This window comes from Emys orbicularis, chromosome 6 (genome assembly GCF_028017835.1).
Source record: "Emys orbicularis isolate rEmyOrb1 chromosome 6, rEmyOrb1.hap1, whole genome shotgun sequence".
In the NCBI taxonomy this organism is placed as follows: domain Eukaryota; kingdom Metazoa; phylum Chordata; order Testudines; family Emydidae; genus Emys; species Emys orbicularis.
Window position 1 is genome coordinate 84,958,787 of NC_088688.1, and position 20,289 is coordinate 84,979,075.

General features: G+C 43.6%; 1 protein-coding gene across 1 annotated transcript in view; it reads left to right on the top strand.

Annotated features, from left to right (window-relative positions):
- The window catches only part of SHC3 (SHC adaptor protein 3), a 76,277-nt gene extending 62,659 nt beyond the window's left edge, over window positions 1–13,618 (top strand). Inside the window, exons 9-12 of the mRNA XM_065406404.1 lie at window positions 2,159–2,242; window positions 5,291–5,485; window positions 6,408–6,703; window positions 13,490–13,618. Of these exons, the coding sequence (XP_065262476.1) occupies window positions 2,159–2,242; window positions 5,291–5,485; window positions 6,408–6,703; window positions 13,490–13,618 (704 nt within the window). The remainder of the gene's footprint in view (window positions 1–2,158; window positions 2,243–5,290; window positions 5,486–6,407; window positions 6,704–13,489) is intronic.
- The last annotated feature ends 6,671 nt before the right edge of the window (window positions 13,619–20,289 follow it).

Below are 20,289 nucleotides of genomic sequence, written 5' to 3' on the forward strand. Positions count from 1 at the left end.
AGTGCATGTCCTGATAGAAGGTTTATTTAAAGAGGTACCATTTCCTTATAAATCATATTTCTCCCTGTTCCCCCCCCCCCACCTCCTATTATTATTACATGGAACACCTAAGAATGCTATAACTGAACATGCTTAGGGAGGGGAATTTTTTACACATTTTTCCATTTGCTTGCTTTGTGCAACTGATTTTTCGTATATCAGCTTTACTATTTATAGACTCATAGACTTTAAGGTCAGAAGGGACCATTATGATCATCTAGTCTGACCTCCCGCATGATGCAGGCCACAAAAGCTGACCCACCCACTCCTGGAATAATTCTCTCCCTTGACTCAGCTGTTGAAGTCCCCAAATCATGATTTAAAGACTTCAAGTCACAGAGAATCCTCCAGCAAGCGACCCCTGCCCCATGCTGTGGAGGAAGGCGAAAAACCTCCAGGGCCTCTGCCAATCTACCCTGGAGGAAAATTCCTTCCCGACCCCAAATATGGCGATCAGCAAAACCCCGAGCATGCGGGCAAGATTCTCCAGCCAGACCCGCATTGACCATTGATACTAATTACCAGCGATGGCACGTTATTGACCTATTGACTAAAATCACGTTATCCCATCAAACCATCCCCTCCATAAACTTATCAAACTTAATCTTAAAGCCAGAGAGGTCTTTCGCCCCCACTGTTTCCCTCGGAAGGCTGTTCCAGAACTTCACCCCTCTGACGGTTAGAAACCGTCGTCTAATTTCAAGCCTAAACTTCCCGACGGCCAGTTTATATCCATTTGTTCTCGTGTCCACATTAGTACTGAGCTGAAATAATTCCTCTCCCTCCCTGGTATTTATCCCTCTGATATATTTAAAGAGAGCAATCATATCCCCCCTCAGCCTTCTTTTGGTTAGGGTAAACAAACCGAGCTCCTCGAGTCTCCTTTCATACGGCAGGTTTTCCATTCCTCGGATCATCCTAGTGGCCCTTCTCTGTACCCGTTCCAGTTTGAGTTCATCCTTTTTAAACACGGGAGACCAGAACTGCACACAGTACTCCAAATGAGGTCTCACCAGTGCCTTGTATAACGGAAGCAGCACCTCCTTATCCCTACTAGAAATACCTCGCCTAATGCATCCCAAGACCGCATTAGCTTTTTTCACGGCCACGTCACATTGCCGACTCATTTCACATTGCTGACATATTTCTCCTGTACAGTCACTATCCCCTGCTGTATGTATGACTTTCCCCCTCCACAACAGGGGAGAGAAACATTTTTTGAAACAGGATACTTTGATTCTAACCAAACCAATTGGCAGAGGGACTCATGGGCAGGGGTAGCACCTAAAACTACTTTTACCTAGTTTTTAAATTGACTAATATTTCAAGCTGGTGGTGTCCCCTTCGGTTAACAGTAAAGGAAACCCCAGGAAAGGGTAGTTTGGATGCCATCCAGTTGTTTGTGCGCTGGATTAAGAACAGGGCACTTCCTTACAGGGCCAATCCTACTGTTCTCATTCAGGCAAAAATACAAGGATTGGGCTCAAAGTCTGTGCTCCTTCAAGCTGATCCATGAAGACAGGTCCCTGCACCTATATGGAGTCCCATTGACTTCAGTGGGGCTGAGCAGCTATAAGAGGCTGCCCATATAGACTCTACTGAAATCAGTGGATCTCTGCTGGTCTGAGTGGAACAGCACTCAGCATCTGAGCCAAAGATTGTAATGTTGGCAGCACATCTCTATTTAATTCCCAGAGATACCTTGTCTGTTGAGAACCCCCTCCCACCATACAGTCAGTAGGTACCAGTGAGTGAATCTTTCTGTTAATCCTTTTGAAGACGCTTGCTCATTCTTGTATTCTAGCACCTGTTTTCTGCAGCGCATCCTCAATAGGTTGTCAGGGTTTGCCAAATAAAGAAGGCTGCATATTTTATAGAATAAAAAGAGGAAGGAGTGAGGTTCTCATGAAGGTCACTCACACTATCATTCCCCTACACAAACACATTCAAGACAGAATGCTCAATCATAGTGTCATGCATAAGGAATGAAAAGAAGACTAGGTGTAAGTAGAACAGAACCGAACAAAGCCTCAAAGATGAACAGTGCATCACAGTGTTTTAAAGGAAGGAGTAGTTGAAGAATTGTTGTTTGTATGTCCACTCTAGTCTGCAGCAGCAGCAGGAAGAGAACAAACATATTACCAGAGTCGACACTTCGGAGACAAATTCAGTGAAGACTGGCAGCATGCTCCTGTTAAACAAGGTGAGTTAAACTTTAAAGTAATTATACTTCTCAAAGGATATGTCTGCACTGCTGCTGCGGGGTTGGGTTTTTTTTTGTTTTTGTTTTGTTTTTTTGTTGAGAGTCTCAGCCTGGGTCAACTGACTCAGGATCATGGGGCTTACACTAAGGGGCTAAAAATGACAGTGTAGACGTTCCTGCCTGGGCTGGAGCCCGGGCTCTGAAACCTGGCAAGTGGGGAGGATTTCAGAGCCTGGACTCCATCCTGAGCAGGAACCATCTATACTGCTATCTTTCATCTTGCAGTGTAAGCCCCGTGAGCCCAAGTCAGTTGAGCCAGGCTCTGAAACACTGCTGTGTTTTGTTTTTTAGTGTAGACATTATATAGGCCCCAATCATAGAGTTGGATTTGATTAGGTGGATTGGGGCCATACAGTGAAAGTCTGATACATGGAAATCTCGCAGCAAGACACTATAGTTAATTGATAGTTTATTTTCTTTCTTAAAGTGGATTTTAGCATCAGTGATTGTGAAAGGTATTGGATAAACAGCTCTGGGAACTGAAATCCAATATATATGTGTGTGTTTCAGAATATATATTGGATTGTGTGTGTGTTTCAGAATATATATTGGATTTCAGTTCCCAGAGCTGTTTATTTAATCACATTTGAAAACTTAGGTTTTTTTATATATGTATATAAAAGCCTAAGTTTTCAAATATGATTAGTGATTTTGGATGCCTTAATCTTTGGCTGCCCAGCTTGACACACCTTTAAGGGGCCTGATTTTCAGGAGGTGGGTGCTCAGCACTTTCTGAAAATCTGACCTTTTGAAGGTGTCTCCAGTTGGGTCCTACAAATCAAATCAGGCAACCAAAATCAGTAGTTACTTCTGACAATGTAGGTCTGTGTGTGTGAGTTATACCCAGGGTACATTCTGCACTGATGAATAGCTGTGACACCCAGGCTTTCTAACCTTTACACTGCTTTGCTGTTGCCTCCACTCCTGGACTGCTCACAGCCAGCCTCCACCCTAAACCCCACTTTGCGGCCAGCATTTATAATGGTGATAAATATATTTAAAAGTGTTTTTAATTTATGGGGTGGGGGGGGTCGCACTCAGATGCTAGCTATGTGAAAGGGGTCACCAGTACAAAAGTTTGAGAACCACTGCTCTAGCATGTAAGTCACTCCGAGCTATGTCTGTGTGCACTTGCAACCTGCTGGTCACACTCAGGCTTTCACTAACCTGATTTACACGGGAAGGTGACCTCAGCACACTTCCAGTCCCAGACTTTTCCCCAGAACTGTACATCTTCTACTGCCCACTCCTCTCCTGGACAATACAAGCTAATATAAAGTCTGCCATTTTATTAATAGAAATGATATACACATATACTGTTATCTCAAATGGAGTTTCCCAAACACTTCAATTCAAACACACTGGTCTAGATAAAACAATAAAACAAGTTTATTAACTACAAAGAGCTAGGATTTTAAGTGAATACAAGTAATGAGGCATAAAATGGTTACAAGAGAAATAAAGATAAAACGCAACTAGTGCCTAACTTAACAAACTATGTTACATTCAAAGCAAAGTTTCTGTCACCACATGCTCTCAATAGTCTTGCTGGGCAAATTTCTAGACCAGGGGCCCCGTCTTCTGTGTAACGGCTGCTTCCTTTGTCCTTCTGGTGCGGTCAATCGATGGACAGAGAGTAAGAGGAGGAGGAGGGGTGTCATTTTTATAGTCACTCCCCCTCTCAGAAATGTTTCCAGCTGAGATTCAGGAGACAAAAAGTCTAAGGCCTGGTCTACACTACCCCCCAAATTCGAACTAAGGTACGCAACTTCAGCTACGTGAATAACGTAGCTGAAGTCGACATACCTTAGTTCGAACTTACCGCGGTTCAGACGCGGTCCACACGCGGCAGGCAGGCACCCCGTCGACTCCGCGGTACTCCTCTCGCCGAGCTGGAGTACCGCAGTCGACGGCGAGCGCTTCCGGGATCGATTTATCGCGTCCAGACCAGACGCGATAAATCGAACCCAGAACTTCGATTCCCAGCCGCCGAACTAGCGGCTGGGTGTAGACCTGGCCTAAGGGTATTATATCTCCTGCTGGTTTTCCCACCCCTTGGAACTCCCTTTGTTTTCTGCTTAAATGCAAATTAAGCAGAGCACACATTCTTTTGTTTGAGACAGACCTGTTTGCCATTTTCTGTTTGGGCAGGGTTGTGGTTTGGAACATGTGTTAATAACACTGTACAGTGGAATTTTATATACAGTGTTGTTCAGGACAATTATTGACCAGTAAATTATGAGTTTTTAAAGGATACCTTACAAGGCATACTTTGTACAAAGATTATTACAGTAATGGTCAAAGGGTGAATACAGGGGTACAGTCCATCACAGTGTCTGTGCATGCACGTATGTGCATCTATGAGCTGAGTTGAGCAAATTATTTGTAAAAAATAATTGATTTCTAAAATTTTCCTGTTTTGCTTTTTGTGAACGTCATGAGCAAATCATAATATTCTGAAATATATTCATTATTCAGAATTTTTTTGCATGTCTTCATGAAATTTCCCCCTCATTTGGCTAGTTTGCAGTATTGTTTCAGATATTTGATATTTAAATTTCAAAACTGATGCTGTGTTGTTTGGTTACCTAAATCAGATTAGCTTACTTCAGTTCTCTGATCACATGACATAGGTAACTAACCAACGCTGCCCCAGTTTTGAATATTCCAATCAAATACAGCCAGTAGTCAGGCTTAAAACTCACTTTCCTCCTGTATTTGTGCTAGTAAACAATAGGCAGAAAGTGAAGACAAAAGGACCATGAATGCAGTCAAATCAAAATCAGTTTTGAATTTGAATGACTATTCGAGAATGATTTTTCCACTGTGCCAAGCTCTAATAGACAGGCATGTTGTTTGTCTTTTCATCTCTCTTTCCAGAGACTGTTGAGTCTGCACTTTGGTTAGTGACACCTCCTATGTTTATTCTAAACAATACTGCTTTATCCTTCCAAATGCTATGTTAAAGAGAATTTTTGAATTTTCCAGGGTCCTTGGACATTTACAGCGTGCCAGAAGGGAAGCCTCAGGTAACCCCAACAGGAGAGGTGCCAGCTTATGTGAACACCCAACATATAAACATGGAAGCTCTACTTGCACTTCAGGCAGATGCTGAAAGTGCATTCAGTGGAACAAAAGAGTGTACCAAAGACAGCAGTCCAAGAAAAGATCTGTTTGATATGAGTGAGTTCCCTTTTAACTCTCACCTCTAATGACAGATCCTACATACTTAGTCTTTTATTTTGGACCAACAGAATTGCCATTTATTCATTCCTAAAATGGTTTGAATTAATGAAGGTGATCCATATCTTTCTGAGGTTGAAATTATGGGTGCTTATAGTTTTGAAGCTAAATCAGGGTAAAAGGTGTTAACCTGCATCTACACTAGGAAGAAGGTTGGGATTAGGTAACATGTGTTAGCTCACACTGATCTAACCTAGACTTCTTTTCCTAATTTAGGATGTAGACTCATGAGTTTATCATAGTATGTAATTAAACATCAGGGATCTTTGTTAAATTAATACTCTGTTTTGAAAAGAGAGCAGATATCTGTGTAATATATGTGACTATGCAGATTATGCAGTTTATTTAAAATGAAGTCCTCTTAACTTCAGGGGGAGGGATAGCTCAGTGGTTTGAGCATTGGCCTGCTGAACCCAGCATTGTGAGTTCAATCCCTGAAGGGGCCATTTAGGGATCTGGGGCAAAAATCTGTCTGGGGATTAGTCCTGCTCTGAGCAGGGGGTTGGACTAGATGACCTCCTGAGGTCCCTTCCAACCCTGATATTCTATGATTCTAACTGGCTAAACAATAAGAGAGCTCTGATCCTGTCCAGAACCTACAAATATGTGACCCTTAGCAATTAGTCAAAATTGTCTCTGATTTTTAATATATTTGTTTACAAACAATATTCTCTATGTTCTTAATATATTATATAAACTAGTGGGACTAGTAATACACCATACTGTGTTTGTTCTTCTTAAGGATAAATGGAAGTGGCTATTACAAGAAAATAAACCAGGGTTAAAATGACCGGAATTGTATTTTTTTGTAATGCAGTTTACCTGTGAGTGATCTTGCACTTGTTTCTGTGCCTGTAACCAGAACCTTTTGAAGATGCTCTCAAGAACCAGGCCACTGTGCCTGCGCTGAATAAGGCTCCCTCGGTCGAGTGTACCAGTCCTCCATTACCCAGAGCAGCTAACTGCACTATAATGAACGAGCTGAATACAGAGCCTTGGTATCAAGGAGAGATGAGTAGGAAAGAAGCAGAACAGCTGTTAAAGAAATGTGGAGACTTCCTGGTCAGGAAAAGCACCACAAATCCAGGCTCCTATGTGCTGACTGGTATGCACAATAGACAAGCCAAACATCTTCTTTTAGTGGATCCGGAAGGAACTGTAAGTGTTGACTCCTGGATGAGAGTAAAAAAGAGTCCGACTCTATATATTTTCTGTAAGCCAGAAAATGAAACCTATTTATAACAATTATTTGTTATTACAGGCATTTGTAAGGTTCCCATCACCTAACCTTAAATCTCAACTCACGACGCTTAGCTGAAGAACTGCTGCAGCATTTCTACATGGCGAGGTAGCTCTGAGGCCACTTCCTCTAGTCTAGTCCTTAGTGCAATACAGGGGCAGTCAAAGGTATTAAGTTACATTTGTGGCCCCCAGATCCCATGGCTGTCTGGGGAGCAGTCTGGTCCCTCGTATTAGTTAGAACAGCCTTTGCACTGCTCTTATTTCCACCCAGCTGCCTGAGGCCCCAATGAGTTGTTCTGATAAGAGTGATCTCCAGAGCATAGGGGCGTGACTTCCTTCTCTGGGAATAGGCTCTCACTCAGGCCTGGGAGAGAAATGGCATACTCTGTCTCTCTGCTACCTGAGGATTCCCTTAGCTGGTTAAATTGGCTTTCTAGCAGCAGAGCAATATAAAGTAGCCGGAGCTGGGCATGAAAACTGGTCCTTGGTATTTTTGTAGCTGCCCATCACTGAAAAAGTAAGCAGATGACACAAAAATAGGGGGAGTGGAAAATAATGAAGAGGACAGGTCATTGATTCAGAGATATCTGGATCACTTGGTAAACTGGATGCAAGGAAATAATATGTTTTAATACAGCTAAATGTAAATATATATATACATAGGAACAAAGAATGTAGGCCATACTTACAGAATAGGGGACTATATCCTGGGAAGCAGTGACTCTGAAAAAGATTTCAGGGTTGTGGTGGATAATCAGCTGAACATGAACTCCTAACGTAATGCTAGGGGCAAAAGATCTAATGCTATCCTTGGATGCATAAACCAGGGAATCTCGAAGAGGAGTAGAAAGGTTATATTTGGCACTGGTGCAACTGCTGCTGGAATACTGTGTCCAGTTCTGCTGTCCACGATTCAAGAAGGATGTTGGTAAATTAGAGAGGGTTCAGCGAACAGATGCAAGAATGATTAAAGGATTAGAAAACATGCCTTTCAGTGATAGACTTAAGGAGCAAAATCTATTTAGCTTAACAAAAAGAAGGTTAAGGGGTGACATGGTTGCAGGCTATAACTCTCTTCATGGGGAACAAATATTTAATAATGAGCTCTTCAGTCTGGCAGAGAAAGATATAACATGATCCAGTGGCTGGAAGTTGAAGCTAGACAAATTCACTGGGAAATAAGGTGCACATTTTTAACAGTGAGAGTTATTAACCAATGGAACAATTTACTAAAGGTCATGGTGGATTTTCAATTACTGACCATTTTTAAATCAAGACTGGAAGTTTTTCTAAAAAATCTGTTCTAGGAATTATTTTGGGGAAGTTTTATGGCCTATGTTACAGAGGAGGTCAGACTACATGATCACAATGGTCCTTTCTGGCTTTGGAATCTATGCATCTGTGAAAGTTTGTGAAGGGGCTCCACTTGGTATGAGAGGGTGGAAAGCAACATATTTCAGTTCCCTGTTCCTAGTGGCTAGCCAGTCTGGCACTTAATACAAGACTTTCTATTCCTGTGTAAAATGCTAGTTTAAATCATAAGAATCAGAGCAACAGGTTCCTGACAAACTAGTGTATATGGTATATATACAGAAGGACCAATCCTGTTGGGCCTTACTCCTGCTGACTTCCACAGAGAAACTTGCAAAAGGCCAGCAGGTTTGATTCACAAAAGCTTTGACTAGAGAAGGCTGCTGTACATGCTGTCATTGTATTTGCCACAGGAGGGCAGTCAAAGAATATTATTAAGATGTTTTCCATTATAACTGGATTACTCCTGAGGTTACATGGGCTTGTGTCAGCCTTGGCAAGCCAGCGGAAATGAGTGCTGAATCTCTGAGATAGGAACCTCTTCGACTCTCTGACTGAAAGTTTACCAGTGTTTTGTGACCCTGCAGAAGGACCTTTTGGTTTATCTGCAATACACATACAAATAGCTACCACTTGAGTGGGGTGCCATGAGGATTAAATAGTAGGGTCCTATGATACCTTTAATGCACAAGCCTGCAATATGGCTGGTGCACAGATGCAGTGTCCCAGCTGGAGTTCTGGTAGGCAGGGAGCATGGGGCCATTGCTACACAGGGGTGCATCACATATTCTCTTCTGTGCCCAACCAGGATATTGGCCTCACATCCTTCCACTCCTTCCCCTTAAGGAAACATGATCCTGCTCCCCTCCCTGCATGAGGATCTCCTTTCATCACCTCTCTCCACTTGAGTCCATTTGTAATGCACCTCTGAGTCACAATGGCTACGCTGCTTCCTCCTTGCTCTGGGGCTGGGGAAGTAGTAATTTGCTGTTGGTCTACCAATACTTAGCAAATTACAGCACTCATCCCCAATCCCACCCCTTTGCTCAGTGCCAGCCAGCAAGAAGTGATGGAAGAGCCAAGGATCCTGTCATTACCTTCCCAACATACCTCCTGCAGGTGAGGAGTAGTTGAGATGTCTTACCTACTATCTCATACCCATCTGGGTTCAAGATCCATGTAACCTATGCAGAGATGGAAGAAGGTTCTGATTTCTGTAACAGGGTGGCCTGCCTCTTTAAGGGCCAGGAGGGCTTGGGTCAGCCAGCTCTGTTCAGTTAGCCCCACTCCATTACACTTATGTTGAGTGTGAGGTTTAAAAGGAGGAAAGCCAGTGGCTGTTTGCTGGCTGGGGAGGAGATTCCCTGAGCCAGAGATGGGCCTTTCCAAACTTGACTCTCCAGGCAGGAGGCCCTGGGAGTTGCTGCTTGACAGAGAGTGAGAGGCAGCTGCAGAGTTGCAGGTGGTAAGAGAGTGGCAGTTAGCAGGAGGTTCCTGCAGCAGAGCCTTGGCCATGTGGGAGGGCTCAAGCCTGGAAGCCAGAGGCAGAGGGCTGAAGAAAGTTGAGGACCAGGGGAGTAGTAGAGGGGTTTGCCTGCTGACCTCCCAAGCTGGAGAATAGAGCACACTGAGAGAGTGCTGGACCCTCTTCTGGGGAAGAAAGGACTGCAGATAGGAAGACAGGAAGGTTTCTTCTGGGAAGAGCAGAGTCAGACTCTAGCTAGAAGGGGCTGGAGTGGCTACTTGATAAAAAGCAGGCTGGGACTGAACAGGTGTTCTGGGACTGGCAGAGCTGAACAGGTATTGTAATAATAGAATGTATTTTGGGATTGAGGGCAGTTTGAATTGTTTATGTTAATAAACCCAGATGCCAAGAAGGGGTATTATTGGCCACAAGAAAGCCTCTAGTGGAGTTATTGAATGAGGGGCCTTGACTCAAGGGAAACTGAGGCAGGGCACCCCCAAGTTCCCTGAAGCCAGAAAGGGGCACTCAGGAAGCAGTGGGCCCTGGTGCACTCCCTCTGTGTTCCGTTGGATAGGCTTGCAGTCCAAGTTACAATCTAGCCCCAGAGTTTTCAATACAAATGGAAACATATCCCCCACCACCACTTCCCTCATTGCAAAGCATCATTTTACACATTTCATACTTCACGTACTTATTTATCAGATTCTGGATGTCCACATAGAAAAACACTGATACTTTAGGGATGGAGGGCACTGTGCTGAGTGGCTAGTGTTTGGCTGTGTGCACTTATCACCGTTATCACCACCTACCCACACCCCTTGCCTTCCAACAACCACCATGGCTGTATCGCTTTTTCAAAATGCCTCACACACATTAAATAATTTAGCCTCACACAAATAAATATTATTGGGCTTGATTCACCCCTGTGTTTCAATGGGGGCTCCTGCACTTCAGTGGGGATTCACTGGGTGGGGTGTTTGCATGTCCAACACTCGTTAGGCAGCTTTAAACTGCAGCTGAGCTCCAAACGAACAAATCAGCTCAACCTGTGAGAGAACTGGCCATGCCCTCTTGCCAGCCATCACGTCCCACCTTTGGGGTCACATTGGCCAAGTCAGGGCATAGGGGTCATGTGCATCTTGCACAGCTGCAATTCTCCTCCAAGTGGATTTTTTGTCTTGCATGTCTCTTCAGGAGCCATCAGCAATTTCAAGGACCTTGCTCAGTGAAGAGTCACCTCAAGGAGGTATTAACTGCAAGTTACACACCACTTGAGAAATTTGCTCCCATAGGAGCAGCTTGCCTATTTCTGTATTTAGACTTTACTGTGCTGGCTTTATGATTTGTGAGCCACTAGCTCAGCCCTTTGGCAGCTTGATTTGTGGCTCGTCATGAGCATAGCTAACAAAATGCAAACATATTGCAAGCCTGAAGAGGCCATTTTTCCACAGTTTGCATTTCTTAGACATACTGAGGTCCAAATTTTCAGAATTATTTGAGATAACTTTACATACAAACAGCACCCAACAGGTCATTTGTGTGCAAATTATTCAGGGGCCTTTTTTTAGGGCTTGTCTTCATTGCACTGTGATCTTAAAGTCTAATTTGAGTGTTACCTCCAGCCTGACTCCCATGTACACACACAAATCTCTAGTTAAAGTTAAGTGGTGTTTTAAATTTGAACTAGCGGGCCATCAGGGGATATGGATGGAAGCTTGAGTGCTGCCGATGCTAGAGAGAGTTGTTTCACAATGTGACTGGTCTCATTTGAGTTAGGCTAACTCAAGAGGAGTTAACTTGAATGCAGATAACTCAAGCTTGCAGTGAAGACAAGCCCTTAGTTCTGAAAATATGGGCCTGATAGGTTACATAAAGCTGATGTTTCAAAGCAACTAGTGGGAACTGAGGTTTTCCTCCTAGATCATGTTGTACTTGGAATGCTAGTTGGACTCTAGAAATCATAAAAGTCTGCAGACTTTCTTCAGCAGCGTTATTGTTATAGGCAGAGCTGGTAGCATTGCTATAGTTAAGGTTGCCTGGCACTTCCCGTTATAAGACCCTTTTACAACTTTGCAAAACTTCAACTAAATATGCTGTGTGTCTGCATCTGGATTTGTTGACCCCCAAATAGGGAAGAGACAAGAAAAAATAAATAAAAAGAGGGTATCTACCTCAGGATGATTTTTGTTTTAAAAGTTTCAGCACAATTTGTTCAGCTGTTTCTGAGCATGAGATTAGACAAAATACATGGTTTTCCCCATTTAAAAAAAATCTTACAACCATCTGGGGCTCCTCGCTTTGAAGCAGGGACTTGAAATTTGGCAAGAGCTTGTCTATGTGTCAGGGATGTGCCTTTTGCTGTTCCTGTGAAAATCTGCCCCAAATTGGCCAAGTTGTAAGCCTTTGAAAAATCTCAGTTCACACAAATGATGCAAGAGTCCTCGGGGGAAAAATAGTATTTTATCATGTAATTAAAGACTATCATAATGCATACGCACAAGAGCAACCTTAAATCTGGCATTGTCTGACCTTTGAGTGCTTGACTTCGCAACCTTTTAGATTTTTTAGATTTTTTTTTATTTAATCATTGAAGAAGTACAGCAGTTGTACAGAATACTGGTAAAATGTGCTAGACCAGTGGTTCCCAAACTTGTTCCGCTGCTTGTGCAGGGAAAGCCCCTGGCGGGCCGGGCTGGGTTGTTTACCTGCCGCGTCCGCAGGTTCGGCCGATCGCGGCTCCCAGTGGCCACGGTTCGCTGCTCCAGGCCAATGGAAGCTGCTGGAAGCGGCAGCCAGTACGTCCCTTGGCCCGCGCCGCTTCCAGCAGCTCCCATTGGCCTGGAGCAGTGAACTGCGGCCACTGGGAGCCGCGATCGGCCGAACCTGCGGACGCGGCAGGTAAACAACCCGGCCCGGCCCGCCAGGGGCTTTCCCTGCACAAGCAGCGGAACAAGTTTGGGAACCACTGTGCTAGACAAATAACAGGTTCCTTTCTCTGAAGAGCTTACAGTCCAAAGACACAACTGGGTACTATGCAGACCAGAAACATATACAGAGCCAAATACAGATAATGGTCTTTGTAGCTGGAATATTTCCTTGAGCAGGTTTTGAGACAGAAGAGAGGGAGGCCACTGACATCTAAGTAGAAGGTGCAGTATGAAACATGCAAGTGTATGAAGGATAGGGCTAGGATCTGCTACCTTTACTGACCTTGAGGGACACCTTTCTCTGGGATTAACCTCATTTAAATAAGTGAGGCTCCTCATGTGGTAATAGACAACTTGGGGTCTACTCAGGATGCAGCTGGTCAGAAAAATGGATTTTTTGTTGACAAACACAAAATATTTCATTAGTATTGCCTACATTTTCAGCAGACATTTTTTACTTTTTGATGAAAAACCAAAAGCCAAATATTTTTCAGATTTTGGCACCAAAAAATGAAAAAAAAATTGGGCCAAAAATTGCCTGTCCCCAGGAGGTTTGGATTTTGTTTGAAATGTTTTGGTTTTCAATTTTTCAACAAAAAATTGGAAGTGTTTGTAGAGAGCAAACACTATCTCCAAAATGTTTAATTTGATCAGAAGGTCAATGTTCTGTTGAAAAAAGTTGTGATGGAAAATCTTCAACCCGGCCTATTCAGTGTGAGTAAAGGTGGCCAATAAGAGAGCAGGCAAAACAGAAGTTTGGAGAGAAGTGAGGGAGTAGGAGGTGAAACAACTAATTTGGAGATGACAAAACCTCCATTGACTTTAATGGGAGGCGGCTCAGACCCTTAAAAGTGTTTGTGTGTATGCGTGTGTGCGAGCGCGCGTGTATACAGATATAAAAGGAAAATATTTTGTCTTATTTTCAGTTAACTTTAGTTTAATGGTAAAGGAAAGATTGGTCCATATTTAACCTTTACTTTTCCATGCTCTTCTTTTAAGGTTCGTACAAAGGATCGTGTATTTGACAGCATAAGCCATCTCATCAACCATCATCTTGAGAACAATTTGCCAATAGTTTCCGCTGGAAGTGAACTCTGCCTCCAGCAGCCAGTTGAGAGGAAACAGTGACCCAGGGTGACATGTTCAGCATTTGTAAGCTATAACCACTGCAGTGGACACTGCAAACCTGGAAACATGTACATTAAAAATACACACATATATCTATCTATCTATCACCAATATGTTTTCTTGAGCTTTAAAAAGCCCCATCCCGTACAGTACCACTTGACATTTCTTACTGCTTTATGCAGACATGAAGTATGATTAAAAACACAGATAGATTTCTTAAAATGTAATTTCAATAAAATTATTCTGATTCTTTAATGTGAATATTGACAGTGTACATACACACATTATATATAAATACAGTAATATATTTATATTTTTCAAGTCAGTCTGTTGAAGGTATGGAACTAATGTTCTGTGCCATGTGTTTTTAACTGAAAAAGATGCCCATTGTGATTGTTCAGATAAAAATAGAATTCAACAGTCTCATTTCCTTGAGAATACAATATTAGAAGTCTTATTTGTAATTTTATCTAATAAGCACAATTATGGTGAGAACACAGGCGGATTACATTGGTTAAATACCAGTCGAGGGGATTAAATTCAGCAGCTCGTATTCTAACGGAAATTTAGCTTGAAACAATTTTTAAAAGCATTATTCAGTGTCACTGAGTTCAAAAGCATTTTCTCTTTCTGATGTCCAGTTTGAATTCTTATATGATGCTACTCAAGATATGTGTAACTTGCTTTGACAATGACTTGGTGTGATCTCTCTGTGTACAAGGTGTATGCATTTGATTTTTCTAACAATAATATAATTGAACTAATATTCTGCAGCTTTGATTTATTAAATTCAATACTAAGATTATTTACAAATAGTTCACTTCTTGTGCTAAAGAATTAATTGTTTTTGACTGCCAGTCACCAATGAGATGTCATACATTGACTAAGAGGGTTCAAACTGCTTGTTTTTTAAATATATTTGGTGCAAGATGCTTGTGGTTGGTCAAAGACACACACAAAAAAGTTTTTTTTTTCTCATAGAACAATGACAAAAATGAATACCTAGAATGTTAGTCCATTTAAATGATCTAACTTTGATTCACTTAGTTTTTATGTGCCTCTCCCTAAAGTACAGCTTCAAGTTAACCTTTAGCAAGTGATTGTTTTTATAAATTTATTGGTTGTCTCTAATTAGCAGTGTGGAAAAAATAGATATACATTAGAGTTGCTTTTTTGGCAGATATTTCATTAACATTTGGTATTGGGAAGTGTACATTGAAAAATGCATTCTGACACACACACACACACACACACACACACACACACACACACACACACACACACACACACACACACACACACTTCATTAATTTGCCTTTCTTTTGGAATGGACTTTGTCTTTCAGTTATACATATCTAACTGAGGGCCAAATTCAGCTCTCTGTTTAACTGATGCAACTCCCATAGACTTCAGTGAAGGTTGCACCACTGTAACTGAGAGCAAAATTTAAACTTCAGAATTTCTAAGTCAGAAATTTAAACCAAGTTTCAGGATTTGATTAATAAAGGCCCTGATTAAGGAAGGTACTTACACTCATGTCTACCCTCAAGTATATTAGTTCAACTGAAGTCAATAGACCTGTCATGTCCTTAAAGTTAGACATGTGCCTAAGTATTTTGCTGAAATGGGGCCAAGTTGACTTCAGGATTTGCTTTAGAATCCATTCCTAGGATGGCAGTTTTAAAACTCCCAAATAATGTCCTCCTTGTGCCATGGACTACGCAAAGGTCATTACTTTGCAAGTTTGTTTAGGATTAATCTTTAATTTCAAAAAGGAATCCCACAGCTGGTCTAGAGCTCACTACCTGAAAAGAGCTATCAGAGGAAGAATTGACTTTCAAAGGTTTTTGAGAATTCAAAATTACATTTTCACCTCTAATTTCTCCATCTCAGCATGTTTCACTTCCCAATGCATTGCCATGGGACCAGCCCACAGCTAGCCCCTATCACCCTGTCTACCCAGTCCCATGAAACTTCCCAGCCTATGTTGATCCCTTCCTGGAACTCCTTTAGCCATTCAAGACTCACCCTAGCTGGCATCTCACACTAAATCACTCATCTGGCTTCTCTCTTGGATCCCCACTAACCACTCCCTGACACATCTTTACATCTAGGCCGCAGAGGCTGATTATCACCACCACTTCCCCATGCAGCAGTTGGACCTTCTCCCCATCAGACCACACCCAAATCTTCTTTCTCCCCCCCGTTCCCTATATGTGGGGGGAAGTAGTTCTTCTTTATGCCTCCTAGTAGGCAGGGAATTATGGCTGCATCCTTCCCTTTTCCTCCTTGCTGTGATGATACAGCTGTTTGCTTCAGTTCCCATCTCCTCTGCACAGAACAGTAGGTTTGGGTAGGAGCAGAGAGCACAGAAAAGGAGTCAGATTCATCATAACAGTCTCCCATGGCATGGATGGAAATCTTCAGATTAGGTCTGCCCTGTTCGATGCTGGAATACAGAAGGCTGAAATATGGAGATACTTAAGTGTTATATCCTTGAGGGCAACAGTTTTAGGAAGAAATCACTGGAGACACAGAGAGCTGTAAACCTTGGAGCAGCCATTTATTGCTACACACACAACTAACCAACAGCCAGCCAAAAACTGGCTGGGCTATCCCCTAATAATCTAACTCCATTGCCATAGCAACACAAGATTCTATTACCACGACAACCAAATACACAACATATTCCTCCCCCCTTAATAAGAATGTCCCCAAAATAAAACAAACACTAACTGCCTCCATTCCCGGCTAAATCCCGGGGATTATTTTGCCCCGTAACCGTGGGTTCGCGCTAGCTAAAGATCCAGCCGACGAGGAGGCCTTCTGTCTCTAGGTGGATTACGGCGGACTTCTGGTGTTGTTGCACCCAAAACTGTCTTGGGCGCGGGCCTGACAATGGGCTCAGGGTTCGTAGGGCGAAGGGGTGAGGATGGGGTATCAGCTCGTGCCGGGCAGAGGGGTATCTCTGCCGCTGGCAGTAATGGGGGGGAAAAGTCAGGAACAGGTGACTCTTGATTTGGTGTCTCGCCGGAGGTGGTGAAGTCAGGCAACTCAACTGAAGATGTGTCCTGAGGATTGGTATGACCTGGCAGCAGCTGATCTACATGTCGCCACTAGGTGAGATCCTCTGCAGTCCGGACTGTGTAGGAAACAGGTCCCGTTTGAGCGATGACAGTGGCAGGGACCCATTTAGCTCCAGAAGTATAATTCCGAGCCAAAACCGGCTGTCCCGGGCTAAAAGTTCGGTCTTTTGCTCTGGGTGCATGCCTGATGACTTGATCTTGCTGCTGACGTTGCACAATTTGTCGGGGTTCAGAAGGTTTCAGCAGATCAAAGCAAGTGCGCAGCTGTCATCCCATCATTAGAAAGGCCGGGGATGCCTTGGTCATAGCATGAGGTGTGTTTCTGTAGGATAGTAAGAAGGTGTCCAGACGCTTTTGAATGGATAATTGTCCCCTTGCCGATTTCAAAGCTTGTTTCATTGTCTGCACAAATCTTTCAGCTAATCCATTGGTGGATGGATAATATGGAGCTGAAGTGATGTGGTGTATCCCATTTGCCTTCATAAACTTTTGAAACTCCTGAGAGATGAACTGCGGTCCGTTGTCACTCACAAGTTGTTCTGGCAGACCGAAACGACTAAAGAGTCCTCGTAGTTTTTGGATAGTACTCTCTGCAGTAGTGGACTGCATTATAGAGACTTCTGGCCATTTTGAATGGGCATCTACCACCACTAAGAACATGCTTCCTTCAAGGGGGCCAGCAAAGTCAACGTGAATACGTTGCCACGGGTTTTCAGGCCAGTCCCATGGATGTAGGGGTGCCCACTGGCGTGCATTCCTCACACCCTGACATGACATACAAGCTCTTGCCTTCTCTTCAATAGCACTGTCCAATCCAGGCCACCAAAAATAGCTTTGTGCAATTTCCTTCATGCGCACTATTCCACAGTGACCGGAATGGAGCTGTTCTAACATCTGTGATCTCAGTTGTGGTGGGATAATGACACGTCTCCCCCACAACAAACAACCAGATTGGATTGATAACTCCGTCCTCCTGGACATGTAGGTAACAAGGTCGTGTGAGACCAGAGAGGTTCATCAAGATGTTCCATTCATCACCAGGTCCATAACCTGGGACAATACTGGGTCAATGTGAGTTGCCTTCTTTACCTGAATAGCGGTGATGGGTGTATTCTCTACCTGTTTAAAGTAAAAGATTTCCTTCTGGGCAATATCTCGACGGTTGACTGGCAAAGGCAGCCTTGAAAGACCATCTGCATTGCCGTGCAGAGTGGATTTCTGATATTTGATTTCATATGTGTGCACGGAAAGCAACAATGCCCACCGTTGCATACGACTAGTGGCTAATGGAGGAATGCCTGTGAGAGGTCCAAAAATTAAAGTCAGGGGTCGATGGTCTGTGAGAAGAGTAAACTTCCGTCCGAACAGGTACTGATGAAACTTCCGAATTCCGAAAATGATTCCCAATGCCTCACGTTTGATTTGGGCATAGTTAGTTTCTGCTTTGCTTAGAGTGTGTGAAGCAAAAGAATAGGTCTCTCTTCTCCCGAAGGCATAATGTGTGACACGACTGCTCCCACTCCATAAGGGGATGCATCGCAGGCCAACAGTAGGGGTAAGGATGGATCAAAGTGCGTCAGAACTTCAGAATTTAGCAGTGCATCCTTAGCTTTGTTAAATGCAACATCACAGGCTTCAGTCCACTTGCAGGCCTTGTTCTGGCCAAGGAGTTCGTGAAGTGGTTTTAGCAGTGTGGCTAACTGTGAGATGAACTTTCCATAATCGTTCAATAGTCCTAGAAACGAGCGAAGCTGGCTAACATTTCGAGGAGGGGGAGCCTCCACAATAGCCTTAACTTTGGCAGGGGCCTTACAAAGACCTGTAGCATCAATGATGTGTCCCAAATATTCAACAGAGGGCTGGAAGAATTCACGGACTCTTTGCGGACTCGCAGTCCATACTCTTCCAGTCTTTGTAGGGTAGCCTCTAAATTCTTTAGGTGATCCTCCTCATTCCTTCCAGTGACCAGGATGTCATCCAGATAGCACTGGACTCCTGGCAAGCCACACAAAATCTGGTCCATAGCCCTCTGGAACAGGGCGGGAGCAGATGTTATTCCGAAGGGTAGGCGACAGTATCGATAAAGCCCCTTATGCGTCACAATAGTCAACAGCTCTTGGGACTTTTCATCAACGTGCATCTGTAAATACACTTGACTCAGATCAATCTTACTGAACTTTTGTCCCCCAGCCAGGCCTGCGAAGAGGTCATCGATGCGGGGAAGCAGGTATTGCTCTGCACATAACACTGGATTGACAGTGACTTTAAAATCACCGCAAATCCGGAGGGAGCCATCTTTCTTCACTATTGGAATGATAGGAGTTGCCCATGGGCTATGGGTAACTGGTATCAGGACTCCATTTGTGACCAGGCGCTCCAGGTCCGCTTCAACTTTCGGCCTGATGGCATATGGCACAGTTCTGGCTTTCAGATATTTTGGTTGACTGTCAGGTTTAATGTTCAATGTCACAGTGATTCCCTTCATACTTCCCAGATCCTCTCCAAAAACAACAGCATGTTTCCTTAGTATAGCAGTCAGACCGGTTTCTTCTTTAGTCACTCGGTGCACTTCTGCCCAATTCAGCTGGATCTTCCTAAGCCAAGACCTACCCATTAAGGCTGGGTAATTACCTCTCACCACAAACAGTGGCAATTTAGCAGCCTGTCCATTGAGCTCCATCTTAACGTCAGTAGGGCACAGCTTCTCCCGTATATGTCTTCAGCACTGTTTTTGTTGCTTTAAGCGGAAGATGCTGTAGCTTTTCTTTATACACAGTCTCTGAGACCAGCGAAACGGCTGCACCGGTGTCCAGTTCCATGCGTATAGGTTTGCCGTCCAACAACGGGGTTACCCAGTATTCATGTGAGCCCACTGCCAAAGACAAAACATGGAGTGGCTCTTCTTCTTGTGAGGGGGTATCTCCTTGGTCATCCTGGGTCTGCTCTAGGGTAGGCAGATTTCCCTTTTTGGTTGGCCAGACCACAGGCCTCTTTTTCTTTTGTTTACAGGCACACTCAATGTGTCCTTTTTTGCCAGTGTCGACACACCAGGTCCTTACACCAGCATTCTGATGCTGGGTGACCCGGCTTACCACAGTGGTAACATTCCTGACTCCCCACAGTTTTGTGGGTAGGTTCTTGTGACACCTTATGCACCCTAGGGGATGCACCGATGGATTGTGCCTCCTTTGTAGCCAGTTCCATGGAGACAGCAATATCAATGGCCTTCTGTAAGGTAAGCTGAGCCTCTGTCAATAGACTCTTCCGTATAGCTTCACTGTGCAGGCCACACACTAACCTGTCACGTAGGGCATCATTTAACATCTCCTTAAATTCACAGTGTTCTGCAAGCTTTCTCAAAGTTGCTACAAATTGTACAACTGTTTCATCTTCTTTCTGGTCTCTTTTGTGGAACCTATATCTTTCAGCAATTACCAGTGGTTTGGGAGAAAAATGGGACCCCAGGATTTCCACAATGTCACTGTAAGATTTAGTCTTTGGCTTAACAGGGTGTAGTATGCTGCGTAGCAGGGAGTAGGTCTTAGCCCCTACAACACTTAAGACTATTGGCACCTTCTTCTCTTC